Source organism: Ovis aries, chromosome 1 (genome assembly GCF_016772045.2).
Source record: "Ovis aries strain OAR_USU_Benz2616 breed Rambouillet chromosome 1, ARS-UI_Ramb_v3.0, whole genome shotgun sequence".
In the NCBI taxonomy this organism is placed as follows: domain Eukaryota; kingdom Metazoa; phylum Chordata; class Mammalia; order Artiodactyla; family Bovidae; genus Ovis; species Ovis aries.
The window spans coordinates 60,946,742-60,966,281 of NC_056054.1; the positions used below are offsets into that span (position 1 = coordinate 60,946,742).

The 19,540-nt window shown below is 36.1% G+C and overlaps 1 protein-coding gene across 15 annotated transcripts in view; it reads right to left on the reverse strand.

Annotated features, from left to right (window-relative positions):
• Window positions 1–19,540, reverse strand: part of TTLL7 (tubulin tyrosine ligase like 7) — a 171,394-nt gene that overhangs the window by 94,463 nt on the left and 57,391 nt on the right. For 13 of the 15 annotated variants that reach the window (XR_006059909.1, XR_009599633.1, XR_006059911.1 and 10 more), the window contains exons 2-7: window positions 17,808–18,004; window positions 17,449–17,580; window positions 12,268–12,389; window positions 11,245–11,312; window positions 7,062–7,220; window positions 5,004–5,220 (exon numbers count right to left, since the gene is read on the reverse strand). Coding sequence is in view for 10 of the 15 variants with exons in the window: in XM_060411236.1 (XP_060267219.1) it covers window positions 5,004–5,220; window positions 7,062–7,220; window positions 11,245–11,312; window positions 12,268–12,389; window positions 17,449–17,580; window positions 17,808–17,832 (723 nt within the window). In the remaining 5 variants the exon portion in view is untranslated. Of the gene's footprint in view, window positions 1–5,003; window positions 5,221–7,061; window positions 7,221–7,624; window positions 11,221–11,244; window positions 11,313–12,267; window positions 12,390–17,448; window positions 17,581–17,807; window positions 18,005–19,540 lie in introns of those variants that run through there. The other 2 variants (XM_042250312.1, XM_027971467.3) reach the window with 2 other exon arrangements.

Genomic DNA, 19,540 nt, shown 5'->3' on the forward strand with positions numbered 1-19,540 from the left:
AGATTGATAATCTCATGATTATATAATTTTCAAATCAAATTCAATGGCACATTTTTCTAAAAAGGATTATGAATATACTCATCTACAAAGTTACTCTGTATGTTATTGAAAATATATCTACCATAGAAGTATGAAAATAATAATAAAATATAGGCTAATTCAATGAAAATGCAACACTATATACTGCTAAGCAAGAAAAGTGTTCTAACTCTGAAGTTTGCTTTTCTTAGCTGGTTTCATTTCATGTTTTTCAAAATTTTCATCCTAATTTGTTTTGGGAAAAGAATTTTCTGAGACAGCATTCTAGGTCTTTTCAAACAAAACTTTTAAAGTTCAAGTAAGTAGCAGAAACTGAGAAGCTGTATACCAACCACAACCTCTGCTCGCCCATCGTGACAGGGAGATCACTGTAACTTGTTAACACGACAGCGTGCACTTAGAGTCGGCAGACAGAAACACCCACAATGCAATAGTGATAGTGAAGTTGCTCAGTTGTGTCCGACTCTTTGCGACCCCATGGACTGTAGCCTACCTGGCTCCTCTGTCCATGGGATTTTCCAGGCAATAGTACTGGAGTAGATTGCCATTTCCTTCTCCAGGGGATCTTCCCGACCCAGGGATCGAACCCAGGTCTCCCGCATTGTAGACAGACGCTTTACCATCTGAGCCACCAGGGAAGTCACACAATGCAATAGACATGTCTAAATACTGCAAAGTTGCTTCAGTCGTGTCTGACTCTGGGTGACCCCATAGACGGCAGCCCACCAGGCTCCCTTGTCCCTGGGATTCTCCAGGCAAGAACAGTGGAGTGGGCTACCATTTCCTTCTCCAGTGCATGAAAGAGAAAAGAGAAGGGGAAGTTGCTCAGTTGTGTCCGACTCTTTTGTGACCCCATGGACTGCAGCCTACCAGGCTCCTCTGCCCATGGGATTTCCAAAGTCAAGAGTACTGGAGTGGGGTGCCATTGCCTTCTCCAACATGTCTAAATGACTAACAGTAAATTTACAGTGCTCCATATTGGCACTCTTAGGTCTTATTCTCTTTATAGTCTTAAGTTTATTGACACCATTATCCTCAAATAAACTTGAAAAAGAACTCAAAATTTAAAACTTCTCATAATTTAATGGCTCCATGTCAATCTATCATAAACACTCACTCATGATCCTTCTCCCAGAGACCATTTTAGATAACTATGTTGCATTGCAATTAATATATACTTCAAGCATATGATTATTATTTTGATTTGTTAATAACCAATGATATTTAGATCATATTTTATTTTTACTACAGTAACAAGTCTATAGTACTGAAATCTTTGAAGCAAATATATAGAACTGATCATATGATCTACAAGTTATTTACTAATTCATATGCCCACAAGTAATTAAGAATCTTTTTTTCATTCATTGAACAAAATTTTAGGAACATTCACAACTGGGAGGAATGTGTGCTGGGCACTGTGGACACAAAGATGAATAAGACAGACACAGTCCTTCCTTTCATTACAATTAGAAAAAGCTTTAAGTGATATTTAAAAGAAAGTGCATAAATCTCAAGCTTGTCTAATTTTAACTGCATGATTTACAGAAAAAGGAAATTAATCAAACTGTAACATTTCCTAGTTTCCAAACTAGAAATAATTTTTTGTTTGGAAAATAATTTTTAAGGAGCTCTCCATTTGGCAGAATACTAACAGCAATAATAAAAATTCTAGCTATCCTAGTGAAAGAGAAATGAAACTGCATTTTTCTTAAAACATTATCCTTGTAAGTAGGATTGGAAATTCCACAATTTCACATCTACTTTGACAAAAAATCTGCAGCTAAACAGTTAATTGTCAGTTGGACATTTGTCACAAGGAGAAGTGATGGCAGCTATGAATCAATAGCAACCTACATTCTCTGCATTCTCTACCCTATTTTTCAATGTATAGGCTCAAAATAACTAATTGGAATTACAAATTTTTACAAGGATTGGTGGACTGATACACTGGTAGCAAAAAAAAATGAATGTTCATTATATTTCAATTTCTGAAATTCTCTTATATGATCTGCTTATATGTAATTTATCAATATTTAATTCTCAAGACAAAAGGCATAAAATACACACTATTTTAAAAATTAGAAATATGAAGAGGGAAAAAAATATGCAGTAGTCTGCTGTCCCAAAACAACCAAATGGGAGCATTTTGGTTTCCTTTTTCCTCCTTTTTTTTCTTAAACTTCTCTTTCACATAAAGTGACCTCATTTTAGATAAAGTTTTGTATTTCACTCTTTAAATTTTTCATACTTTCATGTAGGAATTCAATCATAAAATTTTAGAGACGTATGAGGAACATGGAGGTTTATACAAGAGAATATACTTTTTCATACATATGAGAACCGAAGCCAGGAGACCATGCGACTCAACTGTACTGGCAAAGCAAAACCTAGAGGCCACATCTCCTGACTCTCAATCTTCAATACAACTGCCTAACCCAGCGTACTTAAGCAAATTATATACATACAACTTAAGAAACTGGAATAAATCACTTTGTCATCCAAATGAGCTTCTAAGTCTTACCTTTTCCTATCTGTTCCCTTCCTCTTTCCTCTCAAAACATGACTATCTGCCGTCTATTTATATAATCCAGTCTTATCCACATCAACTATTTTAATTATAATCTATGACCTGACAAGCCCCAAATTATGCCTGTACCTCAGCTCTTTCATGTGAACATCAGACCTAAATTGTATATCCAAATGCCAATAGTATAGATCCATTTCGAAGTTACACGGGCATCTCAAACCAGACGCATCAGCTTTTTGCAAAGCCTTTAAAAGCTGCTGTACCTCCTATCACAGTGAATGTCACCCATCCACCCAACTGTCTGTGCCAAAACTCTTAAGTATCCTTAATTTCTCTCTTCATTCCCTCATTCAACAAATCAACCTATCAGTGCTATCTATGTTGCCACAGACATATCTGAAACCTATGTTCTTATTCTTTACTTAAGATTACGTCATCTTTCTTCTCACACATGGTTAGACTAGAGTGCAGTTTCTTATCCCCCTTACTCTAGTCTCTCCCGTCCATTCCTAGCACCATCTCACATTCCCCACACTGTAGACCAGGTGACCTTTTTAGGACAAAAATCTCATTCCTTCTTTCCCTGTTTAATATCTTTCAATGCTTCCTTTATTATAATGGTAAATTCTATAATCCTAGCCATGGTCTACCAAGCTCTGGCCTCTAGGACTCTCCATCCTGATATATGAACATCCATTCTTTCTTAGTCTGTGCACGCATGTTAAGCTGCTTCAGTCGTGGCTGACTCCGCGCAACCCTATGAATCATAGCCTACCAGGCTCCTCTGTCCATGGGATTCTTCAGGCAAGAATACTGGCGTGGGTTGCCATGCCCTCCTCCAGGGGGATCTTCCTGACTCAGGGATCAAACCCACGTCTCTTAAGTCTTCTCCATTGGCAGCCAGGTTCTTTACCACTAGTACCACCTGGGAAGCCCTTCTTAGTCTGGGCTTCATGCTGAACAAATCTGCTCTCTGCAGACACAACATGCTCCCTTCTCATCTCTGGGCCACTCTTCTGCCTGGAGTTATAACCCATCCCCCTCCATCTCTGGCCTAGCTAGCCCCTCACTATTCAAACTATTCATTGTTTACTTTATGAACTCCCTCTCTAACCTTCATCTCCAATTGAGTTAGATGCCCCTGCTATACACTGCCATAGTACCCTCAGTTTCCTAAACCACTGCACTCATCACTGGGCATTATCATTGCTTATCTTATTTTCTGCCTCCCCACTAGATTGTTGCTTTGTAAGATCAAGTACATGGTCACTGTTTTTCCAAAACCAGCACAATGTCTAGAATGCAGTAGAGTCCAAACGTTACTTGGAGACTGGATATATCTACACCTTATGACCTTTAAAGAGATGATGCTTTCTTTCATCTTCCTTTCCTGTAAAAATTTTGGCAGTTCCCTTATTCTTCCTTGGCCAGATCTAAAACATTTTTAGATAATTGAACATAGTAACCTTTATGATCAGTCATTATTTAATTTTGGAAAATGACCACTCAGTATAGTTAATTGTGTGCATAATATTGGAGAAGAGCAATAACTAGACTTTTGACAAAAATGGGAAACAATCCTTAATTGGGTGTAATTTTTACAATAATTAGTAGATCCAAAAAAAGAGGTGGAGGTTAACTGAACTTTTAAGTGTGGAGAATAAACTACAGTTTATCTCTCATAAACTATAAATTACAGTTATGACTTTCATCATAAATTATGATAATAAATTATAGTTAGAACTTCATAAACTATACAGGCATGACTTTCATCTATATGTTATGGTTGCACAAAGGTAATCTTAATGGAAAAATACAAAAATCTCCACTAAATAGAATTAAAAATGTACCCCAAAACTGCCAATGTATTTTTCTACTTCATAATTAGTTAATGTAAATTTAAAACCCTCTCTTTTCTTCCAATAAACATTAATAACTCTACTTTCTGATAAAATTTTCTTTCTCTGTTTCATGTACTTTCTCCCACATTCTAAAACATACCTTTCATACAAAACCTGCTCAAATACCACCTTTGCTGTGAGAAATTGAACAAAATCTATTTCTACACTCAATTCCATTACACTTTATCTGCACTTCTCAATGGCATATTATTCCATTATTTCCATATCAGTCACTTCTATCCAGGACCACTATATACACCTACATACTTCAAAATCCAGCCTTATGCTCACAGCACCCAGAGTGGGTGCCTTCTTCTAATCAGCCTTCCTGGAACAGCAGATACTTATTTTTTTTTCTAATTTTCACAAAGCTGTCTATAAATTAGAGGCAGTCTTGTTTATATATATAATTCTTCTACACTATAAAATTCTGACAGGAAGGATTTTGTTCATTTAATGTTTATACACAATGGGTATTTTAAAGAGTAGATCCTGAACAAATGGATAAAATCATAGTGTCTAATACCACTTACCAAGTTGGACTCATTAGGTGGAATGTACTTCTCTGTTCCCATTCGCACAAGTCCATCATGGTAGAGAAATATTTTTAGTGGATCACATGATGTTACCAGGATATAAATTCTTAAATCAAACTTGTAACCTTCCATTAGGAAAGGCTTTTCAATATATTCTTGAACAATCAAATGATCCTGAGATGGAAGCTTATCACCATTTCTTATCAAAGAAATCCTAAATTTGAAGAAAAGATTAAAAGAATAATTTTGGAGTCAAAATGTTTACAAAGTTGCAGACAATACTCAAGAGGAAAGTGATTCCATCACATACACACAAAAAAATAGTATAAAGATACTGTCAGAAGCAATTTTTTAGAATCGTGGATACAAACCAAAAGCTTGTAATAACCAAGGAACTTGTAATAAAAAATAAAACAAAAACAAAACAGTTGAATCTCTCTAAAAGAATTTCTTAGCATTTTAATTTACTCTAGTACCACTCCATCTCCCAGCTCAGCAGTGGCCTTGAGCAGCAGCCCCTGTTCCTACTATAGCCACTGGTTCTAGAGGGAGCAGAACAGACCTATTCTTGTGGTTTTGTTTGTCCACGTGTTTAAATCAGTTCGGGGGTTCCCTGGAGGATCGCAAAGGATTTGCTTTATCTTATCTAATTGAGAACTCTCCCAGTGCTGAGGCAGCTATTTGGGGGAGGGGGATGGGAGACAAATGCTGATCAACATTTAGAGACAGATGTATTAGTCCCTGCTGCCTAAGGCAACAAATATTTGGGGAAAATAACAGACTAACTGCAAAGACTGGGATAAAAGACTGGGGAATGAGAGTGTTTGGGGAAGAAGGGCTTTGAAAAGCTCTGAACTATCTCTAAGATTCTAGAAGCCCATATGCATGCCCAGGGTTAAATGCATGCTCAGGAAAAGACTTGAGAAGGCCCTAAGCTCTTACTTCTAGCTAACCATCCAGCTCTGTACAAGCAAGAAGTGAAGGCTAAGGCAGAGTTGCAAATGCCTAGCTAAGCACTGAAGGCATGCTACAACATGCATACACACACACACACACACACATACACACACCCTATCTGCAAGGATTGGGGGAATTTTTTTGTTCCAAGTGTTTATAGAAATCTCTGTTCATATACTAACAGATTGGACAATTACAGCTGACCCCTGGCCTAATAGAACAGGAACTTCAGAGGCCACACACAATAAAGAATACAGACTTCACAAAACTGTTCCAGAAAGGTCACTAAACAAATAAACAACGTCTAGAACAAACAGTAACAAAGAACCCTGTAGAGGAGAATCTAGTTATCAAAGTCGCTACATTACAATATTCATAATGTCCAGTTTTCAACAAAATATCATCAGTCGTGCAAAAAAAAACAAAAAGTTATGGCCCATACAAAGAAAAATTCTCAATTAATAGAAACTATACCTGAAGAAATCAAGATATTTTGTTTACTAGACAATAAATTATTTTAAATCAACTATTTTAAACTTGCTCAAAGAGCTAAAGGAAATCATGTACAACGAATGGAAGGAAATCATAGGAATAATATCTAACCAAATGCAGAATATCAGTAGAGATAGAAATTATATTTTAAAGGTGGTGGGAAAGTGGGTGGGAGCCAAATAGAAATTCTGAGGTTGAAAAGTACAGTAACTGAACAAAAATTCATTGGAAGGGTTAAACATAGGATTTGGGAAGGCAGAAAAGAATCAGCAAACTTGAAAATGAATCAATTGAGATCAGTCTGAGAAATAAGAAAGTAAAAATAAAAGAAAAATGAACTGACTTGAGAGTCCTACAAGACAATATCAACATGCTCATAATGGCAGTCTCAAAAGGGGAAAAAATACTCTGAGGAATTAATGGCTGGAAGTCTCCCAATCTGAGGAAAAATATTATCCTACACATCCAAGAGGCGTAATAAGCAACAATTAGGAATCTATTTTATTGTTTTTTTCATATTAGAATTCAACCATGAGCAAATGGTCACATTTATTCTTTCTCCCAATTCTTTAAAAATTGTATGTATTCCAGATGAAAAACACCTACCCATGACCCATTGCACCATTAGCTGGCTTTACTATAAAAGTCTTCTGCTTTCTTTTTTTCTTTAATTCTTTCATATAGTTTTGAAATTGTGTATATTCAGCAGGGAAGATCCATGTTCGAGGAACAAAGGCATAATCTAGAGGCCGAGACTTGATCATTCTGTAAATGAGAGATAATATGAAAAGTACTTTCTATTCCACCTTGTCTAAACTTCTTTCTCTGTGCTACTGACATTTACTTCAATGATTTAAATTCCCTCCATTTCTTCATTTATTGATCCATTCATTGACTCATTTTTTTAAATGCCTATTAATCACCTACTACTTGTTAAGCACTATTCTAGATATTAGGGATACAGTAGTGAAAAAAAACAGACATGAATTTCTGCCCTATTAATTTATATATTAATAGATCAAGTGTCTGAGTATATGCTATATATTGGGCACTAAGGATTAACATGTTCTTGGTTCTAAGGTATTTACATACAAGCCATTAATTAAACACAATGTGATCGTTGCAAAAAAGGAATGCAAGGCAAGGTAAAGTGCGGAAGGAATCATTACCTCTGGCTCTGGGATGAGGGTGGCCAGTGTGGTTCACAGCCTTGTATGATGAATACTGCCTCTTAAAAGATGATTTGGAGTTCACTGGGTCATACACAGGCAGGAATTTTAAAATTGCCTTTTACCCCAGTACTTTTTGAGTGTTACTACTCCTGTGAGAAAACCAGTGAAACCTCGGAGTCAGCTGAGGTTTTGTTTATATGAACTACTATCTACCTACACATGTGTTTTTATTGCTATAATGTATGTCCTGACATTTTTGTATTTGCTATAAATCAGGCTGCCTATATGATACATAACTTAGGGATATTGATACAATACTAGATATAAAAGGTTGCTTTTGATTAATCCAAATGCTATTTATTTCGTATACACTGATTCTCAATGACAATTTTTAAATCAGTAGAAATATTTTAAATTATGTCTATTAAATAAAAATGTGATTGTTTCAAAAAGTCTTCTTTATAAATGTATGCAAGTCTTTTATAGATGAGCAAATATTATTCCCAAATGAGATTAGTCAAAATTAAAATGGGATCCTAGTATACAATATGCCCAGAAGTAGGGCCACTTTGTAAGACTAGAGTGTGAAATATATAAGCCACTGGACTCCATGACTAGAAGGTCATATAGTTATATTTCAAGTGCTTTTTCAAGAGAACCCTGTAAAAAAATCATTTATACTATGAGAAGAAAAATAATCACCAACTCCATCTATCAAATCCAAAATAAACCAACCAGCTAAACAACCTCACTACAAAATAGGCTAACATTGATTGGTCTGAAACACACAAACACCCACAAATCTAATGGAAGCACAATAACAGTCCCAATGTACCACTGTTGCTTCCAACACCCTTACATGTGTTCATATTTATATAAATAAATTTGTAACAATAATATAAAATTAGATTAAGTTAAACCTTTAATGGAACAATATATTTAAAACTAACCATGAAATGTTTATGAATAATACCATTTCTTCATATATACATTTGAAAAAATCCAAGCATACATATATTCAAGAAAAATACTTTATTTAATTTAGGTGATCTAGCACTAATCATTTAATGTAAAAACATGTAGCTTCAAAAGAGACAAGCAGTCTCACTTAGGAATTTGGGATGCTGGAATAATTTCTGCTCAGAGTTCTGTCATAGATTTACTAAATGATATTGAACATATTTTTAATTCTATTTTTAATATTACTTGGTCATCACTTTTTACCTAAGAGATGATCTTTTTTTCCCTCAAGGAGCCTTGCAAGGATTCTACAGAGTGAAAAACTGCCTAATTGCAACAGCCTACTAATGGGTCTACATTTAACCCTCTTGCCTCTCCTGGGCCATACAGACTTCTGTTGTCTACAAAGCAGCCAGAAGGATCTTGGAAAAATGCAAATTTGGTCATATTATCAACTTCATCTCCTCCTCCTCTTCTGTGGCATTTAGGATAAAGATCATCATCCTGAAAAATCACTCTTGAGCCAATCTCTCCCACTGCTCCCCATCAACCTCTCTGTGCTCCAGCTACATTGGCCTTACTTCGGAATCTTGACTATCCGTGTTTTCTCCCAGACCTAGGCCCATACGATTCTTCTTGCCCAGAAGGCTATTACGTACCACCTGCACCAATAAACTCCTACTCATCATTCATATTTCAGCTTCCATATCACTTCCTCAGGGAAACTCTCCAAAGCTTCCCTAAGTTAGCAGTCCTTCACTATGCACTAATTTAGGAGTACATATCTTTACTTCATAGCACTTATCACAACTGCAATGCAAGGCTGTAAAAGCCATAACTCTGCTTTTGATCACCTCATGCGCTCAGAGCCCAGCGCAATGCCTGGCATTCAATAGACACTTAAGAAATATGCGTTAAATGGAAACAAATGACTTAAAAGAAACACGTGTCCAAATTAGAGGTTAATTCCCATTCCACTAAAGTCCATCCTTCTTGTAATTCCTACATTAACAAATCACACCCTCCACATAACATCCTAATCCAGAAACCTAAGAATCTTAGAGAGTTCTCTCCCCCTTTCCTTCTCTTCCCCTTTCTCACATCAGAGCAGTTTTCAAGTCCCAGAAATTCCATGTTCTTCATATCTTTCAGATTTATCTTCTCTTCCCCATTCATCCTCTCTCTCTTTTGGATCAATAGATGTTCATTATTTCTGAACTAGATAATGACAAGCATCTCTGCCAGGGCTTTCACTCTCTGGTCCTACCATCATTGAATCCATTATCCTATGGTGCCACCAAAACTATCTAAAACAGATCATTTCTCTGCTTAGGCCCATTACATACTCCTCATTTCTCTCAGGATAGGCAGAAATGTTTGTTGAGTAAAGAGGTTAAAGAATCAATGATTAAACAAAATACAATAATACAGTGTACACAGCTTAGTCTTTACAGTTATTTCCAGCATCATCTGAGGTTGAGCCTCCCAATATCCTATTTAACTAGAAAAATTGCTTGAGGTTCTCCCAAATATATCATGTGATGATTTAAATCTCCATATACCTTTTCCCGCTGCTGTCTTTGCCTACAATTTTATCTTCTTCTCAAAGGGTGAACTCCTTTACTCCTTTCAATATCCATCTCATAATTTAATTTCTCCAGAAACCCTTCCCTGTTGTCTCATAAAGAATCTCTCCCACCATCTTCATCACACAGTCTCTACCTCAAATGCAACGGGACCAAACTATTTCTGTATCAGTGCTCCTCTCTTACTAAAATGTGAGTTCTAGGCAGAAACGAGGCTTTAATTAACTTGTTTACTTCAAAGCTAGCAGTCTCAAGGGTATACAACAGACATGCAAAAAATATTGTTGTGTGAATGGATTATAAGCTTTCACATGGATGAATACTAATATTTCTTGAATTATATGCATCTTCCTAACCTTTATCTGTGAAAGAATCCTCTTTTAATATTTTTTCTCAATTTATCAACTTTCTGAAAATAAAAAATCTAACAAACAGAAATATAAACTGCACAAAAATTCTGCAATATATTCATTATAAGACTTTACCTGTTAACAGTTTTTCCCATGAATGCATATTATTACTCTAAATAATGGTCTCCAAAATAAATATCTGTGCATGTAGCCCTGAGTAGGCACATCTACATGTGTTCTATGTGTGTGCACACAGGGACCTACTACAGTGCTTGGCACATATCAGATGCTCAGTAACCAGTATTCTGAACACACCCACACAAGGGATAAAATGTGACAAATTAGTTTGTGCAAGGTTTAACTGAAAATAAGTAAGCATATATTGAATCTTAAGTACAGAAAACTTCTTACATTTAAACAAAAAATTTATTTTGCTGGAGAGATAGCAAGTTGTAGTGAAAAGAATCCTGAAATTCTAAGACCAAGATCCTACTCCAGCTCTGCTCTTAACTTTGACTTTACACAAGGTATTCACGTCTCTGATCCTCAATTACCTCCTCTGCAAAGTCAAAGAACAGAACCAGTAAAATTTTAAGACTCTTCCGGCTCTGAAATTCTATCTCTTCCATTGAAATTCCATTTCAAATCAATGTCAATTTGTTAAAGACAGCACTATGTAATTTTTAATAGGTCTTCTCTATTACAAAAAAATGAAGATTACTTGGTCATATTTCTTGCTAGGAAATCCTTCCTACAGATCTCCCCCATTCCTGGAAAATGGTTGATCCTCTGCAAAATAAAAAGGCAAACATTAATATTCTCATTGACCTAATGAATATATTCATTTATACTATGACACAGTTACAGGCATCCTTTGAGTTTAGTGTTTTTTAATAAGAGACTAAAGACTAAAAAAACTGGTGAAAATGAACTTGCTGTCTACAGTCAATTTTGTACAAGTCACTACAAAACCAGGTAAAGAACTATACAAAACCTCAATTGCCTCAAACTCCATGTATTTGGCTTTTATTTTTTACTATACTTGTATTACATTCTAATAATGAAATAATGAAGCCAAACTACACATAGCTGACTTTAAAAGGGGTAGCTGTATTCAGATCCCTTTATGCAATCTATTGCACATTGTTCATCCGTATGCATGATGCAAAGCACAAGCCGAGGAAGAGCTTTCCTCTATCAATTCTTCCTTAAAGATGGAAAGAGGTTAAAGTTAAATCTGAAAGGATGCAGTCTTCAGGCAACAGGCTACTCAGGTAAATCATGTTGTGTGTATAGTTGCTAAGCCGTGTCTGACTCTTTTCGGGACCCCATGGACTGTAGCCCATCAGGCTCTTCTGTCCATGGGATTTCTCAAGCAAGAATACTAGAGTGGGTTGACATTTCCTTCTCTGGAAGATCTTCACAACCCAGGGATCAAACCTGTGTATCTTGCATTGGCAGGAGGATTCTTTACTGCTGAGCCACCGGGGAAGCCCATTCAAGCAAGAATACTGGAGTGGGTTGCAATTTCCTCTTCCAGGGAACCTTGCCAACATAGGGATTCAACACACATCTCCTGTGTCTCCTGCACTGCAGGCAGATTCTTTATCCAGTGAGCCATGGGGGCCATCAGGGAGAAATAAATTAATATGTCAACATATTAAGAACCCTACCTAAAGAAAACTATAATGGAATTCATAGAATTTTCCTACTGACCAATAATTGGTCATGATTAATTTCCTACCTGGTAATTTTGCAGCTCTGCAATCTTCTCTTGCTGAACAGCAGAATCACACCATATAAGATTGCTTGTTTCATCCTCATCTGGCGTTTTCATAAATCCCATTTCATCTATTACTAAACGAACTGCAAGTAAACAGTTAAGTTAAACCAAAATTAAAATGCTTCTGAAACATAGTCATTACGAAAACTTATATATGTATATTATGTATATATATATATATATATATATTAATTTTAGCTCACAGTATTTTATCTGTAAAATTTCCTTTAGTTTTAGGATAACCTTAATTTAGGTACAACGAATTATCTAAAGCTGGATTATACTCAACAGCAACAGAGAACTGCTTTTAGTTGGCACCCAAAATCCTTAGTTTCAATTTTCTGAGATATAACAGGTACACAATACTGTTAAAGAGCTTAGTGATTATTCATAGCTCAGTGAAAACACACACAGCCGACACAACACCTCAACTCAGGAAAACGTACTTTTATGGCTTTTTCATGACCCTGGGCTAAGTACAAAAAGAAAGGATAAAAATAGCCCCTGATCATCAGACCCATCCTATACTTTCCACCTCCCTAATTCAAATTATTTTTAGCAGTAAAAACCAAGTCAGTTACACTGACACAGGATACAAAATAATAAAGCAGAATTACAGTAGAGATCTAGAAACTGGCCTTCCCATCAGCTCCCGACCCTCTAATCCTAAGCACAAAAAATGCTCAGAGAAAATCTTGCTTTATAGATTCCGCAATACTGGATATAACAATTAACATATTGATATCTTTCTTCCAATGAATTTCAAGTTTAGAATAAAGATCAGAAAATACTGGCATTCTAACATGTATACTATCATGTAAGAATTGAATCGCCAGTCTATGTCTGATGCAGGATACAGCATGCTTGGGGCTGGTGCATGGGGATGACCCAGAGAGATGTTATGGGGAGGGAGGTGGGAGGGGGTTCATTTTTGGGAACGCATGTAAGAATTAAAGATTTTAAAATTTAAAAAATAAAAAACTAAAAAAAAAAGAAAATACTTAGGATAAATTTTGGGTTCCAATAGAATTGGGAGTCTTAATACAATGGTATAACTAGATAGGAGTGTTTCAATGCCTACTTCCCATAGATAGGAAGATATGGAGAAGGAAATGGCAACCCACTCCAGTGTTCTTGCCTGGAGAATCCCAGGGATGGGGGAGCCTGGTGGGCTGTCATCAATGGGGTCGCACAGAGTCAGACACAACTGAAGAGACTTAGCAGTAGCAACAGCAGGAAGATATAGTAAAAAGGGGTTAATTGTCTAAGTGTACCTGGCTCAAGTATAAAACTAATGACCAGACACCAGTTGGTCTCAAATCCAATGGACTCTTGATTTCTTTTTGATCATGGAGACAGACAGGCTTTTCACTCAATAATGCCTGGAACACAGGCATAATAATAGAAGAGGACAGTGACTAGAGACAAATGAGGTTAGGGAGAGGACTGTTGGGGTGAAGCTATTTTTTTCCATGAGCGCAGCTTGATAAAACCTGGGGTTGTTCTGAAGGCCTAGGTGACAACATACAGTACAAATCTGGGGAAAGGGCTGTTCCTCTCTCTGCCCCAGACTACCAAGCCGCATTGGCGTCCTGAGGCCCAGGAGCTTGTGTGTCATCTAGAGCTCGTGGGGAGGGGGAGGACTGTAGTGACACAGCCTGGGAGAGTTCTGTTAACTGGCTCACAAGCAGAAAACAATGTCAAGGTCAGAACCATAGCCCAGAAGCAGACATGGTCCCAAGTAGATGCAAGTCATTGTCTTAGTCCTCTCAGAAATCATAGGAAGACCTTGATGAGAGAAACAACACTGGTGGTAGTTACGGACAGAGCTACTAAAATGTGGATATTAATGTATACATGAGCTCGTGAGGATGGAAACATTCAGGATACATAACAATGATGGAAATAATCCATTCTTTCTCTAAATTCACAAAATCAAATTTGTAAGGTCATCTTATATAAATCTCTCCTACTATGAAATTCAAAGCTTGAAGAGCTAAAACAGTTGAACTTCAAAAAATATATAATGTTGGGCATTAAACTGTCACTTTTTTCCAGCTAAGCTATCTACTCATAGTTTTGTCTGAAATGAAATTTTAGAAATCAATTGGCATACTTTTAAGTATACCATCCTCCCTTGCATAGGAAAGAAATTCCTTTAACACGTCAGTTTCAAATACAAGGTTGTTAGCAGCCAAAGTCTAAATGCATGCTTTTAAATGTTGGCCTTTTAGGAAAGTAAAACAAAGTGAAAGTTGCTCAGTTATGTCTCACTCTTTGCAATCGCATCGACTATACAGTCCATGTATACTGGAGTTGGTAGCCTTTCCCTTTCCATGGGATCTTCCCAATCCAGGGATTGAACTCAGATCTCCCACATTGCAGGCAGATTCTTTACCAGCTGAGTCTTTTAGGAGTTCTCTTTAAAAAGGAAGTGAAATAATTGCCTTAACATATAATTTCTACCAAACCAAATTCCCTTATTGGTAAAAGAGAGATAACCACACCAACCATTTTTCTCACATTTCCCTTTGCATAATTAAGTATTCCCTTCTACAGTCTGTCTTGTCCCCATTTAATAAAAATTGCCAAATATATGTTCCTCACAATTTTGGCCTACTTATTTTTTTTTTTTTTTTGCCTTGACCCATAGAGCTTTCAGAAGCTGCTCAGGAGTTTTAAAAATAGGAATCCATGTAACAACTCTCTGAATTTTAGATACAGAGGATACTTTAATGTTACTCAATTTAAATTTTGATTCATATTTTATTTAGGCAGTATGATATAGTAAAAAGAACACTAAATTTGGAAGCAAATTAATTAAGGTTCAAGTTCTACCTTTGTAATCTGTACAACCTTGAGGAAGTTGCTCTTATTGAGCTTTCATTTATTCAACTGTGCCTAAGGGGTGTTTTAAAAAGTAATAAAGTTTCATCATATATTAATTACAGGATTGCTGTGACAGTGTACTTCACCATTTCACAATGTGTCTCCATGAGAAATTATGGCAGAAATTTTTCTCAAGACTTAGCAATAGGAAAATTGCATTTCCCTTGAATAACCGGTATGGTTTTATCTTCTGGGCACTGTGTATTCTATAGATGATTATTTGCAATTATTAGCTTTGCTTGCTAGGCAGCTCAGTGTCAAATCCATACACATCTCTAACTATAGAGGATTTCATGGAATGCAGATTACATTCTGATCAACCACAAGCTTCTTCCAATTTTATTATTTTTATTTTTCCTTATTCCACTTCAAATTCACTATTAGAGCAAGTAAAGTCAGAGAAAGTGGCAACAAGAGAGTAACACAGCCTTTTTCACAGGGTTATTTGGAAGATTAAATGAGGTAATTCAGGTGAAAATATTTGGTCCAGGGTTATAAAAGCATTAATTGTAAAACTGCTGCTGCTGCTGCTGCTGCTAAGTCACTTCAGTCGTGTCCGACTCTGTGCGACCCTAGAGACGGCAGCCCACCAGGCTCCCCCGTCCCTGGGATTCTCCAGGCAAGAACACTGGAGTGGGCTGCCATTTCCTTCTCCAGTGCATGAAAGTGAAAAGTGAAAGTGAAGTCGCTCAGTCGTGTCTGACTCTTTGCAACCCCATGGACTGCAGCCTACCAGGCTCCTCCGTCCATGGGATTTTCCAGGCAAGAGTACTGGAGTGGGGTGCCATTGCCTTCTCCTAATAGTAAAACTAGTAGTGGTTAAAGTATTCTACATGGGGAAACAGGCAACATCAGGGAGAAAACACAAGTGTCCTGACTATGGCTTAATCATCTTTCATTACATAATCCAACCTGTCAAAGGAGCAGTACTTAAATTACAAGAAGTAATCTGTTGCACATCACTAGGTTAAATAAGGGAAAGCAAGGTAGCATTATCTCCTGGACACATGGCCAATTGTCTCTTTCCCTCCCCTATACTTGGCTCTGTTTTCTCCCAGAAGTCTCTGGTCCAAGTCTCCAAGTCTGACCAAGCAGGGATTTTGCTAAACACAACTGAGCAGGCTCAGCACAGAGGTCTGGAATCAGTATGAAAAAGGCTAATGCAACTTCAGTCCTTGGGAGTGACAGGGAGCTACACCTAAAAACACTCTCCTCTAGATCAAGTTCCTTATAAATCCCACCACAATCTTAAAAGCAAACAAGATGATAAGTTAACACCACCCCATCTATCACTCTTCTTTTTCAAGCTAGAAAACACCCTGCAAATAACTCACATTTCACTCTCCCACATTAACTTGATTTGAACTTTTTCCTGTGAGGAATAGAGTATTAGGGGACCCCAATTCCTATGAAATATTCCACTGATTGCTGATGAACTTTGGTGAAATACTGCAAGTGGAAATGTGACTCTCAAAGATTAACACGGGTAAGAATAATTAATATCCTTGAGATTCATATGGTTTTCCTCAATTCTTTTAATGTGAAATTATTTGTTTTAAAAAGGAAGATTATTTGAGTACTTGTAGTAATGATGAGTTTCTCAGTGCAATGCTGGGCAAGAATATCTTAATTTAAAGCAATTAATTCTTACCTATTCTCTGCAGTGCAAATACTGCTTACATGTAAAAAATAAACTATATAAATAAAAAGAAATAGTATCATCCAAATTATTTTTAAAGCATAGAGAGAAATATGTTCTTACACTATTTCTAAGCCAGTTTCTCATTGTTTAACATGAATCTCAAATTCTGCAGTTTTCAGTGTACATATAATACTTTTAATCTGTTTTTGAAATTAGTTACAAAATAATGAATGTTAAAGTTAAAAATAATTTTAGTCCCAAGTGAAAAATTCATTAGACTCATATAATTGTCCAAACTAATCACGTCTGTATTTCAAGATTAAAGCTAGAACCACTGTGTTTTACTATTCATATTACTTTATACTTGACTTAAAAACTAAGCATTAAAATCATATATATTTAATCCAATCTCATCAATAGGTAGAGCTTTTTAGCTTCATTGATGTTGTATTTGGTTATTGACATGTTAAATATCTCACAAAAAAGAAAATTCTATAGAAGGCATACAAAAATCCATTCATAGAAGAAAAATCTCTAAATTTTACATTGTTTTTAACATCAAATAGCTTTCCCAACAGTTATTAAAATCTCACTATTCTGAAGAGACCTACCAATTTCAAACTTTGTCCCAGCAACATTTGCTGTAATGGTTCCCTTCTTTTTCTTCTTTCTGACTTTCCTTTTCATTGTGCTTTGATAAGGCAATTCTGTATTCAGATCCAGGGGAGTGGGTCCCTGAATAACTTTAAAAGAAATGTAAACCAACCAAATATAATTGAAATAATAAGAACTCCACGCCAAAGAACACAAATGCCCCTGCTCCCCCCGCCCACCACAGCAAGGTGAAAGTATAAATTCTTATTCTTTAAGGGTCCCCAGCTGATTTTTAATTCTTGGAAAGATTGCCAGTGATTATCTATAAAATGTAGATCTATATAGTAGGTCCACAAGATTAAATCAAGCTGTTTACCTCTTTCCTGAGGCAGAGATGGCATTCTTGTCTGTACCAATCAACGAGCAGAGTGTGTCGCTGTACAAGCTCTTAGGAAACCTGGAAGACCCACATTAGTCTAAGTAGGATACGGCTCCAAATCACTGCAAGTTCCTATCATATTATCTTGGTGGGATCCTCAGATTTCAGGATACTGAAATTATGAGATAAGGTACCTGCAAGAATTTTAAAACACAGGTATGTACAAATCAACTCTTATGATATTTTTTCTTCAATATATGTCAATACTCTTCTTTTTAAAAGTCAAGTAAAGATGAAAGTTAATGTAATCAATAAACAAATACAGTTAATTTATTAAACCTTATGCAAAATGCCAAGCAACAGTCCTCTGTTTTCAGAACAGTCTAAAAGAAACATACTTACATACAGTAAACAACATGATTTACACAAACAAGAAAAACAATAACACTATTCACGACCATTTACTGAACACTTTCTATTTCAGGCCACTTATACCACTTAATCTTTCAACAAAACTATAAGGTAGAAGCTTTTATCTCTAACAGGTAACTACGTTGAGCTCAGAAAGGACAAATCTTTACAAGAAAGTAAGTGACAAAGTAGAGATTAAAATAGTGTCTCTCTGATATCAGGACGCCATACAACCTACAACTTAATGCCTGGAAACCTAGCTGCAGCTACACTTTTAATATGAAATGGTGAAATAAGTGCCAGTGCCAGGGTAGAGGTCACATGCTGACAGAATGGAGAAAAAAGAAATTCCCTTTTAAGGTGTGTGTCAGGGGAGGGGGTGACTACATAAAACAGATCACATTTGAGTTATGCCTTTAAATATGAGAACAATTTTGAAAAGTAGAAGATGGGAGGAGTCATTACCAAAATGATCTTATTTGGGCACACAGAGGAACACAATAAAACATTCTGCAACAAATGAACTAATTAGATTTGGCCATGCCTCAATATGGCCTGTATTACATTTCACTTTTATTTTCATTATGTAAGTATGTATGAACCTAGGGGTTGCACCCTAACTATACTATACTATATTATCAGCTTTCTAATTTCTCCCATCATACATCAAGACTCTTGAATGTAAAATGTCTCCAAATATAATGAAAAGTTACAATACCTATCATAAAAAACAAAGGTATGATGTCAACACCTTTATCAAGAGATTATCAATTTTATGAGAAATTCAGAAGTATTTGAAAATTCAGCTACATAAAATGTGACTTATAATTCACTCCCAACAGTCATTAAAAATGAGACTCATTATTAAAGAAAATTTAGAAGTTAGTTTGTTTTTCAGGAATCATTTTCACTACAATAATTCTCTAGAATAATTCAAAATCAAAACTAGGGAAATATTATCTATTACAGACCAACTGTAGGCAGGTACTATGTTAAGAATCTAAACTATTTTACCTCATTAACAAACTTGGAACTTGGGTTTCATCTTCCCCAGTATTCCAGATATGGAAATTAAGGCTAAACAAGTTAACTAAATCAAGGTAAAACATCTTATAAAAAGAAAACCTAGGTTTTGAGCCTAATTCTGTCTGATTATTCTGTTCATTGAGCCCCAGTATTTTCAGGCAGCATGCTAATATACTATCTAGTTGTACACGAAGCTTGTGACCCTACTGCAGTCCATACTGCAAGATACAGGAGTATTCTGGGAATTCATGATACTGCAAACAGTGAAATCACAGTAAACATCCCTAACCTGA